The 23553-nt window shown below is 35.4% G+C and overlaps 1 protein-coding gene across 5 annotated transcripts in view; it reads right to left on the bottom strand.

Moving 5' to 3' along the window:
* NIPBL (NIPBL cohesin loading factor) overlaps positions 1 to 23553 on the bottom strand; it is a 186296-nt gene that overhangs the window by 21448 nt on the left and 141295 nt on the right. For all 5 annotated transcript variants that reach the window (XM_030813968.1, XM_030813971.1, XM_030813969.1 and 2 more), the window contains 9 exons: positions 22528 to 22742; positions 22325 to 22427; positions 21056 to 21154; positions 20815 to 20961; positions 18475 to 18609; positions 16864 to 16962; positions 15792 to 15845; positions 7830 to 7938; positions 5588 to 5724 (listed from right to left, as the gene is read on the bottom strand). In XM_030813968.1, the coding sequence (XP_030669828.1) occupies positions 5588 to 5724; positions 7830 to 7938; positions 15792 to 15845; positions 16864 to 16962; positions 18475 to 18609; positions 20815 to 20961; positions 21056 to 21154; positions 22325 to 22427; positions 22528 to 22742 (1098 nt within the window). The remainder of the gene's footprint in view (positions 1 to 5587; positions 5725 to 7829; positions 7939 to 15791; positions 15846 to 16863; positions 16963 to 18474; positions 18610 to 20814; positions 20962 to 21055; positions 21155 to 22324; positions 22428 to 22527; positions 22743 to 23553) is intronic.

The raw sequence follows: 23553 nt of genomic DNA, 5'->3' as shown, positions 1-23553 counted from the left end.
AAGAATAAAATAAATGCTTTATGAATATCCAAAACCTGAAAAGAAACTATATACAGCTTTACGTATTTGGGGGCGGAAATAGGGCATTTTGCATGTAAAGGTCCAGTTAAAAAAAAAAAAGTCTAATAGAGTTTTTTTTTTTCAAGGTATGGAAGGAGAAACACCAGCATGTCAGGAATATGGACCGACAACTAACTTACCAAAATGTGACTTTGGGGTCACTTAATCACAATGTTAAAGTTATATTTTTTCCCTAAAATGTAACACAAGTCAATTCTAAACAAAGGTATTTACATATTGACAGCATTATACAAAGACTGGTACAGTTTTTACGATTAGTATTTTCCAAACTGTGTATGTTAACCCAGTAGTTCTCAATCAGGAATAAGCTTCTTCCCCCGTATCCTGACACAGGAGTATTTGGCAGTATCTGGAGACATTTTTGGTTGTCACAATGGGAGCCACTACTGGCATCTAGTGGCTAGAGGCCAGGGATGCTGCTCAACAACCTGCAATGCACAGAACAATCCCTGACAACAAAGAATCATCTAGTCCTGTCAATAGTGCTGAGGTTGAGAAACTCTGTGTTAAAATTTTCTATGACAGATAAACATGTAGAATCCCAGAACTAGGCAAAAGGCTTCTTTATTTCTAAGAAACACAGTCTTGCTCAATTGCCCAGGTTGGAGTGCAGTGGCACAATCATAGCTCAATACAATCCTGCTCTTGAGCTTGAGCGATTTTCCTGACAGTCTCTCAAGTAGCTAGGACTACAGGCGCATAATACCACACCCGGTTAATTTTTCAATTGTCTTTTTTTTTTTTTTTTGAGACGGAGTCTTGCTCTGTTGCCCAGGCTGGAGTGCAGTGGCACGATCTTGGCTCACTGCAACCTCTGCCTCCCGGGTTCAAGCAACCCCCTGACTCAGCCACCCGAGCAGCTGGGATTACAGGCGCCCACCACCATGCCTGGCTAATGTTTGTATTTTTAGTAGAGATGGGGTTTCACCATCTTGGCCAGGCTGGTCTAGGACTCCTGACCTCGTGATCCACCTCCCTCGGCCTCCCAAAGTGCTGGGATTACAGGTGTGAGAAACTGCGTCCGGCCTTAATTTTCATTTTTGTAGAGACAAGGTCTCACTATGTTGCCCAGGCTGGTTTTGAATTCCTGGCCTCAAGTGATCCTCCTGCCTTGGCCACCCAAAGCACTGGGATTACAGGTGTGAGCCACCATGCTCAGCCTAGGACTTCTTTATTTTAAACTTAAATGTGTATTTCTTTGATTAGAAAAACTAATAAGCATGTTTAAAAAAACAGGTAGAGACCTTTTAAAAAAAACCAAAAGGTAGAAAAGGATTTACAATAAAAAGTCTTGTTTCTATCTATCCTCCAGCCACCCAGTTCATTTCCCCAAAGGCAATCAAATTTGTGTGTGTGTGTGTGTGTGTGTGTGTGTGTAGTAAGGCTTTCAATGCATGTTTTTAATCTAGTTTTTTTTTTTCCTTTTTGAGACGGAGTCTCGCTCTGTCATCCAGGCTGGAGTGCAGTGGCGCAATCTTGGCTCACTGCAACCTCCGCCTCCTGGGTTCAAGTGATTCTCCTCAGCCTCCAGAGTAGGTGCAGGCATGGAAGGAGAAGCACCAGCATGTCAGGAATATGGACCAACAACTAGTCTGCCACCACGCGTGGCTAATTTTTGTATTTTTAGTAGAGATGGGGTTTCACCATATTGGCCAGGCTGGTCTTAAACTCCTCACTTTGTGATCTGCCTGCCTCGGCCTCCCAAAGTGCTGGGATTACAGGTGTGAGCCATCATGTCCAGCCTTAATCTAGTTTTTAAGCTACTAATCCTCATTGTTAGTAATGGATTACTGGCATAGATTTTGGACTTTTTTTTTTGACATAGAGCCTCGTTCTGTCACCCAGGTAGAAGTGCAGTGGCGCAATCTCGGCTCACTGCAACCTCCGCCTCCAAGGTTCAAGCAATTCTCCTGCTTTAGCCTTTCGAGTAGCTGGGACTACAGGTGTGCACTACCATGCTTGGCTAATTTTTGTATTTTTAGTAGACACAGGGTTTTACCATGCTGGCCAGGCTGGTCTTGAACTCCTGACCTTGTGATCCGCCTGCCTCGGCCTCCCAAAGTGCTGGGATTACAGGTGTGAGCCACTGTGCCCAGCCCATTTTGGACTTTTTGAGCGCATTAACACACTAGTTAAAAACATTCCCACCACTTGGCTTGTAGGAGTATTAATTACAAAAAAAAACAAATTTCCACATCATATTCATCCTTCCTTTTAGGATCCCCACAGGATTAAAAAGATAAATTCTTTTTAAGTAGCATAGAAATCCTGTTGTTTCCCGTAATGAGTTAAAGTGGGTCTAGGGATAGAAGAATTTTTGTTGGGTAAGATAAATTCATTTGCGAACCAGTGCCAGCATTTTACTTAAAAAAAAAAAAAAAAAAAATGTAGTGGCTGGGCACAGTGGCTCATGCCTATAATCCCGGCTCTTTGGGAGGCCAAGATGGGCAGATTACTTGAGGCCAGGAGTTCAAGACCAGCCTGGCCAACATGGCAAAACCTTGTCTCTACTAAAAGTACAAAAATTAGCTGGGTGTGGTGGTGCACACCTGTAAAATCCCAGCTACTTGGGTGGCTAAGGCATGAGAATCGCTTGAACCTGGGAGGCGAAGGTTGCAGTCAGCCAAAACTGCAGGACTGTACTCCAGCCTGGGCAACAGAGCAAGACTGTGTCTTAAAAAAAAAAGAAAAGAGTAGGCCGGGCACAGTGGCTCATGCCTGTAATCCCAGTACTTTGGGAGGCCAAGGAGGGGCAGATCAATAAGGTCTGGAGTTCAAGACCAGGCTGGCCAACATAGTGAAACCCCATCTCTACTAAAAATACAAAAAATTAGCCAGGTGTGGTGGTGTGCACCTGTAATCTCAGCTACTCGGGAGGCTGAGGAAGGAGAATCGCTTGAAGCCAGGAGGCAGAGGTTGCAGTGAGATCGCACCATTGCACTCCAGCCTGGGTGACAGTGCGAGCCTCAGTCTCAAAAAAACAAAAACAAAAACAAAAACAAAAACCACACAACAACAAAAAAGTAGCATTTTCTGAACCTTCCCTTAACATACTGGCCTGGAAAATCAAGTAAAAGAAATATCTTAAATTCTAGAAGAAAAATTTAAAGAAAGATGGAAACCATTAAGTAAAAGAGCGACAGAATAGAATAGGAAAAAATATTTGTAATGAATATACTATAAGATGGTTTAATATCTAAAATATTTAAAGAGCTCTTCTAAAAAAAAAAGCCTATAATCCAAAGGTAAAATGGATGAATGATACGAAAATGATATAGTGAATTAACAGGAAAGCAAGCCCTACTGGTCAGTACCATGAAAAGATGCTCAACCTTCTTGGCAGTCAGGGAAGGAAACTGAAGCAATAATGAATTACTCCTTACCACCTGTTAGACTGGCAAAGAATACTAAATAATGACAATGATTGTCACATACAGCTTTCCAAAAGGTTGTATAAAGCACATCCACCGCAAAATGGCAAGATCAATTAAAAATGAAAACCAAAATAACCATTGTTTCAACCTTGCAAGTCCACTTCTCAGAAACCGTTCCAACAAAATAAAGTCACCAGTACTTAGGTATTTAAATTGGAGGGTTTACTTAAAAATTGTTTGTAGTGGTGATCAAAAGGAAATATGTAAACACCTGCCAAATAGGGAAATGATTAAATAAATCATAGGACATCCATAAAATGGATAATATATAGCCATCTAAAACAAGGAATTAGATATATACCAGGTAATGTGAGATTACCAAATATGCCTAACAAATATCTATATAATATGATTCAATTTTTACAAAACCCAGTCAACTATTTATATACACCTGTGTGTCCACAACTATAAAAGTATGTTAAGGATACTCTAAGATGTTTATTCTGAAGGGAAGATGAATAAAGATGGAGATAGGATATAAAAACAAAAATCAAAGCCACAAAACATTAAAAAAAAGTTTACCATGTATGAGATACTCTTATTTATAAACAATTTTATATTTGTGTACATACATACATAAAAAATGTACAAGACATTTTAAAAGTGATTTTGTTTTAAAAAATTACTGGTTCAAAATTATGCAAGGACTATTTATAATATAAATAACATATAACAGGTTTCATCATACTCCAGACTCTACTGGCAGACATGGGGCTGAATTCTAACTTTGGGACTGCTTAGCTATGTGACATTGGGCCAGTTATTTATATTCTTTAAGCTTTAATTTCCTTATTTGTAAAACTGAGATCATAATAGTACGTACTTCACAAAGTAAATGAGATAATACATGCAAAATTTTCACAGTGCTTGGTACTGTGCTAAAAAATTATTAGCTATTATTATTAGCCACAATATTAAACAATTCATTTCTGGATCTAATACAAACCCTAAAGATAGAATTAGTGTCTCAGAAGTAAATGCATGTTGTTTTTAGGTATTTATTATCCTTTACTACTCTCCTCAGTTCTTAAAGTTTTCTCAGGAAGTCCTGAGGTTTTCACCTAGAGCTTGCAATTTAGATAATCAAAAAACTGACTATAGCAGCAAAACAAATGTAGTAGAGAAAACAGTTAAAATTAGCTTCTTAGGAACATTAGGAACACAGTATGTGAGAAACCTTTATATTTGTTAAGTTTTTAGAGTATTTTAAAGTTTTGAATTTTTAGCAGTTACTTATACTCTAAGCTTCAGTTTCCTTATCTGTAAAACAGAGATAATAGTACCTACTTCATAAAGTAAATGAGATTATACAAGTAAACCACGTAACTCACTATGCTGTCATATATACTTTAAAATCTTTATTTGCTGGATAATTTTACTTAAGCAATGTCTTACTACTCACACCTTATTTTAGAAAAACATAGTGCATGTTAATATTAACAGCCTAACATCTCTGGTATGATATTATAGATTTTCCATATTTAATATATTGTTCTATTATAAAAATAAATTTATAAAATATAAATAAAAAATTAAAAAAGACTGTATGAAAAATATGAAGCATATCAACAATTTCCTTAGGTGCCATAAATGGACCTCTGTTAGAGGCTACTGGCTCTCAATTTTGGAGAATGACCGAGGTTGATTATTATTCCTTATTAATGTGCATTAGATGGGAATACTAGTCTTTGTGTGCTTCAAGCAATGGGTATCAATTTTTATATTTATTGTATTATAAATGACAGACAAATGAAAAGTAAATTCAGGACCCAAAAGATAGTAAATTTCTCAAAGAGAGGAACTCTGCTTCATTCATTTTGGGATCTTAACAATAGCTATACCATTTAGTAAGCATCTATTGAGAGTTTGGCTTGAGGAGTTTACAGCAAAATGGAACCTGAACTTTACGTCAGACTTGATGTTTATAGATCACTTGCTACAAATAGAACATATATCTAAGTAAATGACACAGTTGATCTGTCAGTGAGAATGTGGTTGACGCATGTGAACTCTAAATTTAAAGCACTTAATGTTTTATGTAAGATACAAGAATAAGACAGCTCTATACTTACACTACATTTAGTGGTAAGGTATGGTTGCATAGTCATTGCATGTTTAACCATGAGCTGGGGTCTTATTTTGCTGAATAAGAACAAAGTGGTTATGCAAGCTACCAATCTTCCAGAATTCACACCTTTATTGTCAGAGTCTGGAAAAACAAACAGAGAAATAAGACACTAAAATATGACAAGGCAGTGGAAATTATACAGAATATTATTTAAATTACTTAATATTATCCCCTAAATAGGTCCAGTATAGGCCTCAATATAATGAACTAGTAGTTCTTATGATACTAGACTTTCTCCATCTCATTTTTTCTTTGATATAGAAATCACATATACTCAAGATAAAGAACAAGAGGCCATGCTCTCTATAGAAGGCAAGTTTTATACTAATGGAAATTGGGAAGCTTAGGAATGGGCTTTTGGGAATAAATGTCGTATTGGTTATATCTAAAATCAATGGGCTGGGTGTGATGGCTCACACCTGTAATCCCAGCACTTTGGGAGGCCATCACAGGAAGAAGGCTTGAGTCTAGGAATCTGAGATCAGCCTGGACAACATGCAAAAACTGCATCTCTACAGAAAAATAAAAAATTAGCCCGGTGTGGTGATGTGCTCTTGTAGTCTCAGTTACTCGGAAGGGTGAGGTGGGAGGATTGCTTCAGCCCAGGAGTTCTAGGCTGCATTGAGCTATGATTGCACCACTATACCCCAGCCTGGGTGACAGAGTGAGACCCTGTCTTTAAAAAAAAAAAAAAAAAGGAAGTGAATATGGGAAAAAAAGTTAGCAATTTAGCTGAGGTGAAACTGTGTTTAAGGGTACTGGTACAAAAAGAGACGTTGCTGTGGTAGAAGAATGTTAAAAAATGGGAGCAACAAACAGAAATTGGAACAATGCTATAAGACAGCTTTAAACAAAATGCTGTTCAGGTGGGAAGAAAATGTTGCTAATCAGGAAATACACTGGTTCTTAGGAAACAAGTTTTTAGAGGAAATTAGCAACTTTTTAACATTAAGGGACATCAGTATCACCCCTAAATTCCAGGACGGGGAAAAATAAAAAAACGGAACAAGGAGATAAAAAGAAAAAAAAAGAGGTACACATGGAAAAAAAAAGACTGCATAAAAAATATAAAGCATATCAACAACTTCCGTAGGTGCCATAAATGGACGGCTGTTAGAGGCTATTGGCTCCCAATTTTGGAGAACAACTGAGGCTGATGTTCCTCACTAATGTGCATTAGATGGGAAGTAATGCTAGTCTTTGTGCGCTTCAAGCAATGGGTATCTATATCTATATATGTATGTATGTATCTATCTATCTATCTATCTATCTCTTTTTTTTTTTTTTGAGATGGAGTCTCACTCTGTCGCCCAGGCTGGAGTGTAGTGGCGTGATTTTGGCTCACTGCAAGCTCTGCCTCCTGGGTTCGTGCCATTCTCCCGCCTCAGCCTCCCGAGTAGCTAGGATTACAGGTGCTCGAAACCATGCCTTGGCTAATTTTTTTGTATTTTCAGTAGAGACGGGGTTTCATCGTGTTAGCCAGGATGGTCTCGATCTCCTGACCTCATGATCCGCCTGCCTTGGCCTCCCAAAGTGCTGGGATTACAAGCGTGAGTCACCATGCCTGGCCCAATTTTTATATTTCTTAAGTAATCATTTATTTATAATTGATTAAAAAATTTCAGATTTGTGATTGGTAAATAACGTGAGATAATATAAAATATTAAGTACTTAATTTGTGGTTTTAAACATTTTAATAAATTTTCTAGTTCAAGATTAAGCAAACTTTATGTAACAATTATAAATAATAAATATTAGGAATGTAATACAAATCTTCAAAAAACATTTTTATAATAGCTAAAACAATTTCATTTTGAGAGATAATTTTATATGACTTAGAAGATATCAGTTTTGTGATGACTATCATTAGCTAGATACATATTAGCCCCTGGATTTTTACTCCTATGCAATATGACATCTAAAATTATAATATGCTATTAAAAGATATGTGGAAGACTTGAGGCCCATGCTTTTATTACAATGCTCTAGATAATCTTAGCCAATCTTAATATAATCTAGGATGCAACATCAAACAGATATCTATATAACAAAAATGTTATTTCATTTAAAAGTGAAGTAATCATTAGACAAGCAGAGCCAGAGGCAAAAATGAGAAATTTGCTCAAAATATTTAAAAATATCTTATAAAATCAACTAAAGATCAATATATATATAAAATGTCTTACCAGCTAGAGATTCCTCATATTTAAGAATGTGCTCAACTAGGTTATCAACAAGTTGAGTACAAGCTTTCTTCACAGGTTTATATGAGGAATCCTCTTCGGACTTCAACAACTATATATATATATATATACATATATACAAAAAAGAAAAAAAAATCCCGGTATAATTATTCATTAGGCAATAATATTATAAACACATTAAAAGTGTCCATAAGTAATATACTTTTCAATTTGTCATTAACAATTTAATACTCAAAGTGCAAATTAATAAAACAAAAACATACATGTTTAAAAATATCTTATAAACCAGTACTTTACCAATACTTTCAAACAATTTTACTACAAAGTACTTAAATTGCTGTGTAAGACCTAAGGTAATACGTGAAAGATGTAGAAAAGATGACCTTCCCTTTCTCCCTATTCCAATCAAAAACACAGTCTCACATAATACTAGTTGAATTATTTTAAATAATTAATAACTGCATCTGAATTGCACCTTAAAAGGCAATTATAAAACATAAGGGCAGATTTCTTTTCTGCATTATCCTTTGCAAAATCACAAACAATGCTAGAAAAGTGTTATGAATAATGAGATGAGGATAGAGATCATCCTAAATATAGCTAAAAAGTAAAACCAATCTAATCTTTCATAATCAAAGGTCAACAGAAAAGTCATAAGGTATATCTGTTTTGCTAAGAAAAGCTAGCTAATCTAATTCTGGGGATATTGAAGGAATCTAAATGTGTATTTGATTTCTGTGAAGAGTTCCACTGCTGTTAAATATAACTTTCTCTGCAATAATGGAAATGTTCTATATCTTTGCTGTCCAATATGGTTTCTAAGAGTCACATGCAGTTATTAAGCACTTGCAATGTACCTACTGTGACTGAGGAATTAAAATTAAATAAAATAAAAATTGAAATTAAGTTAACATTTAAAAAAAATGCATGTGGCCTATAGTTGGGCACAAGCTTGGGCAGCACAAGCTTAAACTTTCCCCACAAGATGCATAAATGATTAAAACAACTGACAGCAACCAGAGTAACATAACACACACACTGCCCCTTTTCCTCCAATTTGAAGAAATAAATAAAGCAGACAGCTTCAATGTACTAGGTTTCAACTATGAACCGCAAATTCTTCCTGCCCCACTCTCTAATTTCCTTAAAGCAGCTATTAATATCACTTTCTAGTTTGATCTTTTCTGAGACAGGGTCTCATTGTCACTCAGGCTGGAGTGCAGTGGCACAATCAAAGCTCACTGCAGCCTTGACCTCCCAGGCTCAGCCTCCCACACAGCTGGGACCACAGGCATGAGCCATCATGCCCGGCTTATTTTTGTACAGTTTGTAGAGATGGGGTTCTCTATGTTGCCCAAGCTGGTCTCAAACTCTTGGGCTCAAGCGATCCGCCTGCCTTAGCCTCCCAAAGTGCTGGGATTATAGGCATGAGCCACCATGCCCGGCCTAGCTTGGTCTTTTATTTAACGGCAGGAGTAGAAAACTATCCTCTCTCATCCTTGGTTTTCCTTTTTCATTTCCAAGGCTTCAGGTACACACAAAAGAATTAATCATAAATTTTGATTCATGACACACCATTGCCACTCATATATGCCCTTTTAATTTACTAATAAATAATGGCATACTTTGAATCCAAATCAAGAACACGAATAATTTTAATATCTTGTATCTCCCAATGTGCTCCTTCCCTTATCCCATTTTCCTGTTTCACACTTAAGGTAACCACTATCAGAAATTTACCATCTCCTTGTTTTTTAAAAAAGTATAAGCTGTATGCTATTTATATTTTTCTTTGATTTTCCACTTTCTAAAAAGGTAGTATACTTGATGTAGTCTTCTGAGATTTGCTTTTTTCACTCAACATTATGCCACTATGATCTAGGTTGTTGCATACAGCTGTATTTTACTGATTTTCACTGCTGTACAACACCCCACTGTGTGCCTATACCTTAGTTCATTTATCCACTCTTTTGTAGATAGGTTAATCCCAATTTTAGTACAATAAGCACTCTTGTATATGCCTCCTGATGCAAATATGCAAGATTCTTTTGTGTGTATATATACTTGAAGTCGAATTGCTGAGTCATTGGATATATGCATTGTTCAACTTCACAAGATAATGCTTTTATAATTTTATGAAATCATTTTTCAAAGTGGCTGTAATACTTTCTCAATTATTGTCTGTATTAAAAGATCCTATCTGATCCTTCTTTTCCATCACTTGTGATTGTCTGACTTCTCCATTTTTGTCAATAAAATGGTATAGAATGTGGTCTTGATTTGTATTTCTTACTTTACTAATGGGGTTGAACACAGTATAGGCCCTATATGCTATTTTCTCCATGAAATGCCTATTAATGAACTTTACCTATTTTTCTACTGGGACTCTTGACTTACACTGGTTTTGTAAGAGAGGAGTTCTTATGTATTTATTCTCGGTATTAATTGTTGGTTATAAATGTGCCAAATATCTTTTCCCATTTTGTGACTTGTATTTTCACTTTCTTCAATCTTTTAAGGTTAATGGTTTTTGTGACTTGTTTAAGGCATCCTTTCCTACCCAGAGATCAAAAATATATTCAGGCTGGGCATGGTGGTGCATGCTTGTAGTCCCAGCTGCTCAAGAGGCTGAGGTAGGAGGATCACTTGAGCCTAGGAGTTTGAGTCCAGCCTGGGCAACACAGCAAGACCACACCATTAAAAAAAAAAAAAAAAAAAAAAAAATATATATATATATATATATATATATATACATACACACATATGTAATTAAAAAATTTTTCTCCTATATTTTCTAAAAGTTTTAAAGTTCTCCTTTAATCTATATGGAGTTGATTTTTGAGCTGAAGTAGGAATCTTTTTTTTTTTTTTAATTCTTATGGACAGTCAAATATCCCAACCCCATTTACTAAACAGTCTATCTTTTCTCCATCATCTGCAGTGCCACTTCTGTTTTATAGCAAGCATATTCTATATGTGTAAGCCTGTTTTCTGGGATCTCCATCTTGTTCCATTGTTCTATTTAGTACTAATCCACTTATTACTGCTCTTAATTATGTAATGTATCTTTGAAAATAAGTCCCAATATTTTGTAAGGCAAGTCTGTGCTTCAGCTTTTTTCAGAAATTTAGTTATTTTTACCTTTTCTCTGCTTTTCCATATACATTTTACAATCACCTTGATATATTTAAATTTTTTTATTCATGATTTTGAAGAAAGCTCACAGTTTCCCATTTTGCATTATTTTCATTTTAGGTTTTGTAGTTTTATCTGTCAGATTAAGGAATTTACATTGTATCCTTGTTTATTGTAAGTAAACATTCAAGGATATTGAATTTTATCAAAATTTTTTCTTGCCTACTCTGAAATGATTTCTTCTACTTTAACGGTAACCTACACACAAATATTAGCCATGCACTCATAATATAAATAAGAACTAATCAAGGTGCATAAAATTTTTTTAAAGTATAATTTAGTTTGCTCATTTAAAAAATATCTTTTAAAGGTACCAACATTCTCAGTGATATAGGTACATTTTTTACACCATCTTAATATTATGAAAAATTTCAGCCAAACAAAAGAGTTGAAAAAAGTTTTATCATGAACACTCTCTAACGACCATCATCTAGATTCTACCATTAAAACATTTTTGGCGTGTGAGACAGAGTCTCACTCTGTTCCCCAGAAGAAAGTGCAGTGGCACAATCATAGTTCACTGCAGCCTATAACTCCTGGGCTCAAGTGATCCTCCTGCCTCTGCCTCCCACGTAGCTGAATCTACAGGCACAGGCCACAACGCCCAGCTAATTTTATTTATTTATGGTTTTCAGAGATGGAGTCTCAGTACGTTGTCCAGGTTGGTCTAAAACTCCAGGCTTCAAATGATCCTCCTGCCTCAACCTTCTGAGAGGCTGGGATTCTGGGTGCAAGCTACTGAGTGTGGCTCCTGGATCCTACCTTTAAGATTTTATTCTGCTGGGATGAACACACACACACACACACACACGTGTGTGTGTACATGTATGCATATGCATATACACACACCTATATCCATTTTACTTTCAATGCATTTCAAAGTAAACTGGAGACTTCAGTATACTCCCCGTTTTTTCCTTGAGATATAATGTACATGCAATAAAATGCACAAATTTTTAGTGTACATGTGCTCAGTTTTGTCAAATGCATTCACCACTGTAACTCAAGTCCCTACACCAATATACAGAACAGTTGTTCTCAATCGTTAACCTATATCTGAATCATCTGGAGAGAGACTGTTAAAATACAGAATGATGGGCTCTACCCTCAGAGTTACTGATGAGTTAAGTCTGGAGTAGGGCCTAAGAATTTGCATTTCTAATAAAACCCCAGGTAATGCTGGTAACTTTTAGAACAACTGATAGGGACCATTACTATCATCCCTGAAAGTTCCCTCATGTCCTTTCCCAGTCAATCCCCAGCTCCCTGCAGCTACTCTTCTGATTTTTTCCAGTATAGATTAGTTTGACCTCTCCTAGAATTTTGTATAAATGGAATTATAATATGTACTCTTCTATGTAAGGCTTCTTTTACTCTGCACAATGTTTTCATTATTTATCTATGTTGCTGTATGTATTAACAGTCTGTTCCTTTTTGATGTGGAGTACTATTAAATTGCATGGGATTGTCATAGTTTATTTATCCACTCACTGGTTGATAGAGATAAAATATTTTATTGTAAACTCAGAAAGATCTTGCTCTGGATTACAAAGGACAGGAACAGATGAAACAGGTTATTCTTAACTGTTTTTTCATTGCCTGTATTTTCCTTACAAACTAAAAAAGGGTCAGTCTTAGATCTTAAGTAATTAAAATGAATGGCATTGTAAAATCTATTTAATTTTTGTGTACCCATCACAGGGCTATCAATGTGTTTTTTGAAGAAGACTGTCATAAAGGGCTACTCAACTTATGGTAGTGGTTTAAACTAACTGGAGTACATTTTAGAAATAAAAAAAATGTAAGGAACTTCAGGAGAGCAGTTGTTCTTCCACATCCTACTGAAAAATGCCAAAAAACTATGAATTGTTAAAGGTTATAAAGGAATGATAGCACCATACATTTAAAAATGACATACTGGCCAGGCACGGTGGCTTGTGCCTGTAATCCCAGCACTTTGGGAGGCCAAGGCGGGCAGATCACCTGAGGTCAGGAGTCTAAGACCAGCCTGGCCAACATGATGAAACCCCATCTCTACTAAAAATATAAAAAAATTAGCCAGGCGTGGTGGGTGCCTGTAATTCCAGCTACTCGGGAGGCTGAGGCAAGAGAATCACTTGAACCCAGGAGGCGGAGGTTGCAGTGAGCGGAGATCACGCCACTGCACTCCACCCTGGGTGACAAGAGTGAAACTCCACCTCAAAAACAAAAACAAAAGATATACTAAAAGCTTGAGTAATATAGTGACATCCTGTCTCAAAAAAAAAAAAAAAAAAAAAGGCTAAACATGGTGGTGCATGCCTGTGGTTCCAGCTACTTGGGAGGCTGAGGAAAGAGGACTGCTTGAGCCAGGGAGGTTGAGGCCACAGTGGGCCATGATGGTGCCACTGCACTCCAGACTGCACGACACAGCGAGACCTTGTCTCCAAAAAAAAGAAAAAAGACATACTAACATAATTATTTAGACAATGAACAGAGTTTAGTACATGTGGGAATACACTGATGGTGGAACTGAAAAATGGTTTAGCAATTTTGGAAAAACATTTTGGCAGTTTCTCACTCACCATATGACCCCGTAATCACATTCCTGGGAGTTTACCCAAGATAAATGAAAATATACATCTACACAAAACCTTACACACCAATATTCACAGAAGCATTATTCATAACACTCCAAACTGGAAAGAACCCCAAAGTCCACAAAATGGAGAATGATAAAGAAATTATGATATATCCACGCTACTGAAACTACTCAGTAATAAAAAGATATGTTAATATATTAGCAACAAGAATGAATCAACATTCTAAGTTTAAAAAGTCAAACACAAGATTACATACTGTATGATTCCATTGAAAGGAACAATGTACATGAAAAGGTACAACTATAGTGACAAAAAGTAGATCAATAGTTTTCTAGGGCCAGGAAGAGAGGATCAACTGCAAAAAGGCATGAGGAAGTTTTTTAGGGTGATATCCTGTATGTTCATTGTGTTGGAGGTTACATGACTGTATATCATCACTTAAATTCATCAAAGATCAATCACTGAAAATGAGACAACTAGACATGTGCTTCCTGCTGTGAAGCAGTAATATTCAACACCACCTATGAGGTATTTGTCTCCTAGATTAAAAATTGAACTTTAATCATATTAAGCCTCTAGATTTCACTAAGAGTTTACTTGAAAACTGGTGGATAGAGGAACAACTTAAATGACACCAGAAAAAAAGTGAACTATTAAATCCAGAATGTGGGAGATTCTATAGAAAAACATACAAGTCTCATGAGAAAAGGGAGGTAAGGGGCAAACTAACATAAGAGACTTAAGAGTATATCAACCAAAGCAACTGCAAACCAACTATAAAAATACATTTTTGAGACAGGAAAATATGAACACTGAATAGGTATTAGTTATGGAATAATGCATTATTATTTTGATATAAATGATAATATATATTTTTTTAAGTCATCTGCTACAGATAGATAGATGCTGAAGTATTTATGAATGAGATAATATAAAGTTTGGCATTTAAGTATTACAGGCAGGGCATGGTGGCCCATGCCTGTAATCTCAGCACTTTGGGAGGCCGAGGTGGGCAGATCACCTGAGGTCAGGAGTTTGAGACCAGCCTGGCCAACATGGCGAAACTTCATCTCTACTAAAAATACAAAAATTAGCTGGGTGTGGTGGCAAGTGCCTGTAACCCCAGCTACTTGGGAGGCTGACGTAGGAGAAACCCTTGAACCCAGGAGGCGGAGGTTGCAGTGAGCCAGCCGAGATGGCGCCACTGCACTCCAGTTTGGGCGACAGAGTGAGACTGTCTCAAAAAAAAAAAAAAAAAAAAAAAAAAAAGAAAGTATTACGAAAAACAAAAGAAAGAAAGAAAGAAAAGGAGAAAACCAGATAGGGGAAGGATAGCTATAACAAGACTGGGAAAATGCTGATAATTTTTGAAGCTGGGTGATGGATATTTCTGCCTATGTGAAATTTTCTAAAATAAAAAAATTAACGATTCATAGGGAGATAAACATTTCTATTTATGAAACTAAAAAAAAAAACCACTAGTTGTGGTTTGATTCTGTACTACTAAAGGAAATTCTATGCATAACATACTAAATCATGTAATTATATTTTTAATGCAATATACTGATCCATTTATAAATCTTGTATCTATTAATCACAGAGATTAAAGAAAAATATAATTATCTGGAAAGAAAGTAAGATAGAATTTTAGTTAATGATTCAGAGAACTTACTTCTATAATAGACAACTGAAGGCCAGGCGCAGGTCACCTGAGGTCAGGAGTTTGAGACCAGCCTGGCTAACATGGTAAAACCCCGTCTCTACTAAAAATACAAAAATTAGCCGGGTGTGGTGGTGGACACCTGTAATCCTAGCTACTCTGGTGGTGTGGCAGGAGAATTGCTTGAACCCAGGAGGTGGAGGTTGAAGTGAACCAAGATTGTGCCACTGCACCCCAGCCTGGGTGACAGAGAGAGCGAGACTCCGTCTCAAAAAACAACACCACCACCACCACCACCACAACCAGGCAACTGAATTAATTATAGAAATTAACAAAATCATCCAGCCTAACATATTGAAATAAATTTTCCCTACCAAAAGAACTAAAAAGGTTCTTTTAAATCATACAGTCAAAAAAAAAAAAAAAAAAAAAAAAAAAAAAAAACCACACACAACAAAAAACGAACCTATTAAATTTTAGGTTATCAGGAGTCAAAAGAACACTCACGTTTTGAAGGAGTTGCTCAAACCAGTCATATCCAGTATCTCTGCATGCTGCAACCTAAGGGGTGATGAAAACATCAAAGTTAGAAGTATATTTAAAAATCTGAATAAAATATACTTTTGTTATGCTTTAGCCTGAAACGTTTCAATTTTCTCAGTTCAAAAGTTTATTTTTAAAGTAAACTTTTTTCAGTAACACAACCATTTACCAACGTTACAGAACTTTATTCTAAAAATATCTTGGAAAACATTGAAGAAATTACTTTAATGTATTGAGGTTTAATATGGCACTAAATGTTTAAAGTGGCATAAGTTTAAAATGGCACAATACCTTGAACTACGCTCTGTGAGGAAAATCTGTAATATCTTAAACATTAAGAACAAAAATATTTGTTTCTTATTACCCTTCCAGATGGCACATTTTAAAGACATCAATAGAAATGTAGAAGATGATGTAATTGAATATACGGAATTTTTCTTTTTTTTTTTGAGAAGAGATCTTGCTATTATATTGCCCAGGCTGGAGTGTAGTGCCTATTCACAAGCATGATTACAGTATACTGCAGCTTTGAACTCCTGGTTCAAAGATCTCTTGATCCCCCATCTCAGACTCCTGAGCAGCTGGGATTATAGGCATATGCCACTGTGACTGGCAAAAATTTCTTATATTAAAAACACAAAATGCATAGCTTATGCATAATAAAAAATGTAGCTAATCCATATTTATAATTTCTGAAAAAAGTAGGCATTACTATCTTTGCAGATTATTACCCTTGGGCGATTGTATCTGTTCTTCCATTTCTCCTTTCCCTCCCTGTTTTTAATTGCTGGAGGAATAGGAAAATCTCAGTATCAGTGTTTACATCAATTAATGCCAAGAAGTAGGGCTATATGGAAACATCAACGACATGTTACTTGCATCCCTTCAGCATCTCCAGAAATATAAAGTAAAGGCAGCAGTAAGAAATGTCAAGATTAATGAAATATCTCATTATTGTCTCTTCCTTCATAAGAAATGTAGGCCTCAATTAGGTCTGAATCAACAGTGACCACACCCTTGTTCCAGTCCTTCTTACCACATCGGTAATGTTTAAAATTTTCCTTGTCATTGCTTCTTTGTCATTGTGTGGAGTTGGAGTAAACCAGAGTTTCTGGAATGTTTCATTTACTAATTTCTAGAAGAAAAAGAAATTTCAAATTAACTAATTATAACAAATACGGCAATTTCACAATTCCAAATTCTCATCAGGCCCAACACAAAGCTATAAATAACTAATCAAAACACAAATTGCCAGGAATTTCTGGTATTAATTTCCTCTGTTTTTTCTAAAACTACTAATTTCTCAAAACTATAAAAATTTTCAATTTGGTAAAGATTTTAAACAATATGAATGGGTGATACTATCCCTAGCCTAGAACTTCTTCATACTATACACTCAAATGTTTATGATCAAACTAAAAAATATATTTACTGCTTTTGGAGAAGAAGTTATTACAGTGTTTGCTAAACTTAAAAAAAAGGGACAATTATATATATTATTATATATAAATGTAAATTTACTAATGAATTTAGGACTAAACTTAAAATTTTTTTATAGATACATAATAGCTGTACACATTTATGAAGTATATTTGAACTTTTGATACAAGCATACAATGTACAATGATCAAATCAGGGTAACCGGGGTATCCATCGCCTCAAGCACTTATCATTTCTTTGTGTTAGGAACATCCCATTTCCATTCTTCTAGTTATTTTGAAATGTACAATAAATTATTGTTAACTATAGTCACCCTATTGTGCTACTGAACACTAAATTTTATTCCTTCTAGGTGTATTTTTGATAACTGTGAACCAACCCCTCTTTATTCAACCCCTCACAATCCTTCCCTCCCTCTGCTAACCATCTTTCTATTCTCTATCTCTATGAGATAAATTTTTTTTAAGCTTCCACACATGAGTGAAAATATGTGCTATTTTCTGTGTCTGGCTTATTTCACTTAACATAATGAAACAAAGTATTTATTTAATAATTTAGAAAAGTAAAAACATAACATTTGAAAATCAAAATAATCCCGTGAGAAACCTTTGAATATAATGCAATCTCTTATAATAACAATCAATAAATCAGTCAACACACACATGCACATTTTTTGAGATGGAGTCTCACTCTTGCCCGGGCAGGAGTGCTGTGGCAAGATTATAGCTCACTACAGCCTTGAATTCCTGGGCTCAAGTAATCTTCCTGCGTCAGTCTCTAGAGTAGCTGGAACTATAGGCATGCTCTACTATGTTTGGTGAAATTTTTAAAAATTATTTTCATCATTTTATTTTTTATAGAATTAGGATTCTTACTATGTTGCCCAGGCTGATCTCCAACTCCCGGCCTCAAGCCATTCTCCTGCCTTGGCCTCCCAAAGTGCTGGGATTATAGGCATGAGCTACTATGGCCAGTCTTAAATAAATATTACCACTGAGGAATTGCTTGGTTAAAATCAGATTATAATAATTAATATAAAAATCTAGAAACAAAAAAGTATTAAAGTATGTATTTTTCTTAAGTTTATAAACTAAAAACGATTCATTGTAAAGTTTTTGGATATATTTAAAATCAACATTTAGGTGCAATAAACATTTAACTTATTTTAAACATTAATGAAAAATAAATTTAAAACAGTCAACACTACCTTAATGCCCTCTTCATCATTGACTCTGCGAATCATTTTTACACACATTTCTGTGATTTTTGGAAATGTTGGTTGTTCAATACAAATGTCTCTGAGAATCTTTATTACTCTTTTCCTGACACTGATACCAGTATCCTAAAAATAGAAAGGTATTTTTAAGTGTCAGAAAAATTGAGATGCCTTGTGTGTGAAATTAGAAAATAAGTATCCATACACAGTATATTCGCTATTTGTTAACATGATAAACACGTTTGACATATTTGCTTTTTACATGCTTTCTTACTGCTACTATAAATGTGTTATTTTATTATATTGTCTTTACTTTTAAAGTATGATATCTAAGACATAGAAACATATTTTATAGTTAAGCCCTGGACACAAGACTAGAAGTATACACTTGTCAAAATTAAATGAGCAAACAAACATAAGCTTTAGACTAGTGTCTGGCACTTAAACAGCACATGAAGTATCACTTAAAAGTAGACTTCATAAAAATGTTTAAACCTGAATCTAATCAAACCTTTGGCACTATCTTATGGTTACTTCTTTTTTTTTTTTTTTTTTTTTTTGAGACAGAGTTTCGCTCTTCTCGCCCAGGTTGGGGTACAATGGTGCGATCTCAGCTCACTGCAACCTCTGCCTCCCAGGCTCAAGCAATTCTCCTGTCTCAGCCTCCTGAGTAGCTGGGATTACAGGTGCATACCACCACGCCTGGCTAATTTTTGTATTTTTAGTAGAAACAGTGTTTCACCATGTTGTCAGGCTGGCCTCAAACTCCTCACCTTGGGTGATTCACCCGCCTCAGCCTCCCAAAGTGCTGGAATTACAGGCGTGAGGCACTGAGCCTGGCCTATCTTAGGGTTTATAAGAGATACAAAACACAAGTTAGATTAAACCAAGCATGGGAAGATAACAAAACTGATGAGACCTTTTTAATCAGTCAATGTCATATGGGATGTAAAAAAAAAAAAAAAAAAAGAATTAAGAAAATAGTCTTCAATTTTAAGACATTACCCCCAAATGCAATGTATTACCTTTGACTGAATTCTGATTCTTAAAAAAGAAGAATGAAAAAACATTTTTAGGACAATGGAGGATCTAAGAACTAGTATTCAGATGATACTAGAGTGTTAATTTGGGTGAGATAATGGTTTTGTTTATACAGCAAAGTATCTTTTTTTGGTGTTACAAACTGAAGTGTTCACAAGAAAAGTAGTAAAAAATGTTTGACTTAAAATAATTTAGCAGAAAATACAGATGAAGTATGGAGGTAGGTACAAGGGTGTTCACTGTACTATTTTTCTGTAACAAACTTTCATATTAAAGAGTTTTAAAAATAAAAAGCATCGGACATGAAGTGTGCAAAATTATTAATCTCCATTATGTGATTTTAGCAATCCCCAAAATATTTTAGGATATTTTACTAGGGTTACCAATATCAGAGTTTATTAGATATTTGGGAATCCTGTTGATTTTACCCTTCAAAAGATGGAAGCCCTAAGAAGGAAAAAAATTTTTCCAGCTTTTCTTTAAATTATTTGTTTCTCAACCAAGATTTATGCCTAGTTGAAGCTAAAAATTATTCTATACTTCTGTCACACAATGTTCTGATACTAGGCCAAGGGTGACAAAATAAACTCTTGTCATTGAGGTAGTACTTAATTTTGTGCACTAGTGCATCTATGTTGAGTTCTACAATAAGTCATATGCCTGCAATGGGTAGTATGGAGATTCCACAGATATTTCCTAGTGCCAATGTTTCCTTTCATTTTTCAGAAAAATGCTTCAGAGCCAGAGAATTCCATGATGTATGTAGAACCTCTTTAGTTTGCTCTTAAACCTCAACGAACTTTTGGGCTTAACTTGTAGGTATCTGAGCTCATCATTACTCAGTTTTAAGGAAACAAGAAGATGCACATAAAGGATCCAAAAATATTGTTAGATACCAACGTTCTGTACATGTCTCTCACTGAAATAATTCTTCCTGTTTATATATATACGTACATAAATATATACATAAAATCACTCTAGATTCTTGTTCAAAAACATTTAACTATCCCATGTGGTTCCTATCATCTACTCATTGTAAACTGGTACAATGAAAAAGAAACAGCAACTGAAAAAAGGAATCCAATTATTACCAATGATTTGTTTTATGATATTGCAAGGGCTATTCTTGAAAATATGTACTTGTTTAGAAAGTGGCATAGTTCATAAATTAGACATTATAAATATATAATTGGTACATTTATTTTTCTAGCTTAACACTTTAAAACAAAACATGATGCTTGAAAGGCAAAATTATATTCATGAATCATTACAAAAAAATGACAAACATACCAATATTCTTTCAATCAGCATATCATAATACTGTTCAGCAAGCTGAGGTCGACAAAGGACAAATCGACCTAGTAATTCTACTGCTGCTTCTCGGACACTAGTCGAATTATCCATCAATCGTCCATGAACACCTCGTTGCATATCAAGCTAAAGAAAAATGAAGAGAAAAAAACAATTTATACCTAAATAGAGTGAATATTCCAATTCGAATAGAAAAGAAAGAATCACTTTTGCTCTTTACCCTTGCTAGAATACTGGGGTCTACAGCAACAACCTCAGACAAACACTTCATGGCTTTTGTTCGAACAGCAATTGCATTTTCACCAAGAACTCGTAGGATCTGCCAAGCAAACGTTGACATTTTTGTAAATTTTAAAATACATAAAATTTAATTAAAAATAGCATGAAAACATGCAAAAGAAAACAAATCTATTATTTACCTCTCTTTAATCTGTATATAAATGAGTAAAGGATCTTTCCTACTGATTCAAAGTTTAACTTAAGATCAGTACAGGTGTTAAGCGTACAGTCCATACTTTGGAGACTTTCCTTTATCCAATTAAACCTGTTTTTTAATTGTTATGCTTCATTTGCAGAACCTGTAGCCCCACTAAAACCTTGCTATGTGTAACTTCAATCAAAGATATTTAGTATCATTTAAATCATAATTTCGTAGTTGAATGTTTTGTATTTTATTACTTTATTTTTTGGGATGGAGTCTCGCTCTGTCGCCCAGGCTGGAGTGCAGTGGCGCAATCTCAGCTCCCTGCAACCTCCATCTCCCAGGTTCAAGCGATTCTCCTCCCTCAGCCTCCTGAGTAGCTGGGACTACAGGCACGTGCCACCATGGCAGCTAATTTTTTGTATTTTTAGTAGAGATGGGGTTTCACTTTGTTAGCCAGGACGACCTTGATCTCCTGACCTCGTAACCTGCCCGCCTTGGCTTCCCAAAGTGCTGGGATTTAGTTGAATGTTTTTATAATGTCACTTACTCTACTGATACCGTATGTGTGTGCATTCATACAAATATATATTTGTAAAACAATAATATGTAAAAGGGATGTAGAACAAGGACTTTTTTTTTTTTTGAGATGGAGTTTCCCTCTTGTCGCCCAGGCTGGAGTGCAATGGCATGATCTTGGCTCACTGCAACTTCCACCTCCCAGGTTCAAGCGATTCTCCAGCCTCAGCCTCCCAAGCAGCTGGGATTACAGGTGTGTGCCACCATGCCCGGCTAATTTTTGTATTTTTAGTAGAGACGGGGTTTCACCATGTTGGTCAGGCTGGTCTCGAACTCCTGACCTCAGGTGATCCACCTGCCTTGGCTTCCCAAAGTGTTGGGATTACAGGCGTGAGTCACTGCACCCGGCCAGAGAACCTAAAAACAAATACTACATCTATGATCTTTTAACTGTCTGTACTCAACAATGAATGATATTATATACTGCTGACAAGCATCCAGAATCAGAAAAATCAATATCACTGTATAAGGAATTCTTATCCAGTTTACCTGTGTCAAATAAATATCAAAGCTCTGGGCAAACGGCCTCATGGAGGCCAAGTATCGAACAATCAAGCAAGCATCATCATAGTCCACAGTATCAGAGTTCATCCTGCAACAAAAAGTCATTAAAAATTTATTTTTATTTTTTGTAACTTAGGTAAATAGATATCAAGGAGATAAATGTAAACTGTTTTCTCCTTGAATCTTACTTTAACGTGCTAAACTGAGAAGGTGTGGTTTTGATAATGCTTCTAAGAAACTTTTTTCGGTTTTCAGCTCGATGCATAATTTGGCCAGTTGTCTCAATTTCCTTTGCATGATGTGTTCCTTCAGATGATTCTTCATCTTTTTGTGATTTCATTGCTTTTTCTGTTTCCAGAGTCGTGTCTCGAAACCACTGGGCTATATAGAATTTACGAGAAAACTGGAAAGAAATTAGACAGACTTGAGCTTGATGAAATTAGCAACAAGATTTCCAAGTTAAGTAATAAAGTTAGAGTGCTCACATTACAGGAATGCAAATATTAAAGTTTACTTTAAAACAATTTCCATGTGATAAAAACAGATTTTAAGAAAGCCAGAAAATATAGAATATCCTAAATGTTAGAAAACTTATTATTTTACTATGTTCCAATACTTACATTAATGAAGTCAAGATAATTTGATAAACACAACTGTATTAAATATAGAATACTATTATCAACTACTTAATCAAGGACAATATCATGACAAAGTTAAACAGATGATGGGTTAACTAGGAAAGTTTGTAACAAATGGATAAAATGCTGAAGGTAGAAGACTTCCTCTGTTTTCAAATTTTGCCTTAGTTCTCCAAGATACACACAAGACAATTGTCACTGAAATAGTTTAACACTGAGACACACCTGTAAATCTGTTCCTTTGAATACAAACTGAAAACCTGCAGTATATGGCTGAAGAGCTTAGTAGTATCCCATTTCTTTCAATTGCATATCCCACCAGTTAAAAAATAAAATAAAATATCTCTATGTATAATGTTCTCAAATAATAGTTTATAAATTTTGTACATGAACCTCTTATACTAATATTTTGGTTACGTTGTGTAACATACATGAAATAGAAGTAAAATTATATTTAAAAATACACATATAAAAATCCAATAGTTTATTTTTACAGGCTTATAGATCATCTCATGTACCACTCGGCCCATACTCACTCTGAGAACCAAGGACCTAGCCTAGTCTCAAAGATCACTT

This window comes from Nomascus leucogenys, chromosome 6 (genome assembly GCF_006542625.1).
Source record: "Nomascus leucogenys isolate Asia chromosome 6, Asia_NLE_v1, whole genome shotgun sequence".
NCBI lineage: Eukaryota > Metazoa > Chordata > Mammalia > Primates > Hylobatidae > Nomascus > Nomascus leucogenys.
Note: the sequence above shows the minus strand (reverse complement) of the source record. Positions and strands in the feature narration are given on the sequence as shown.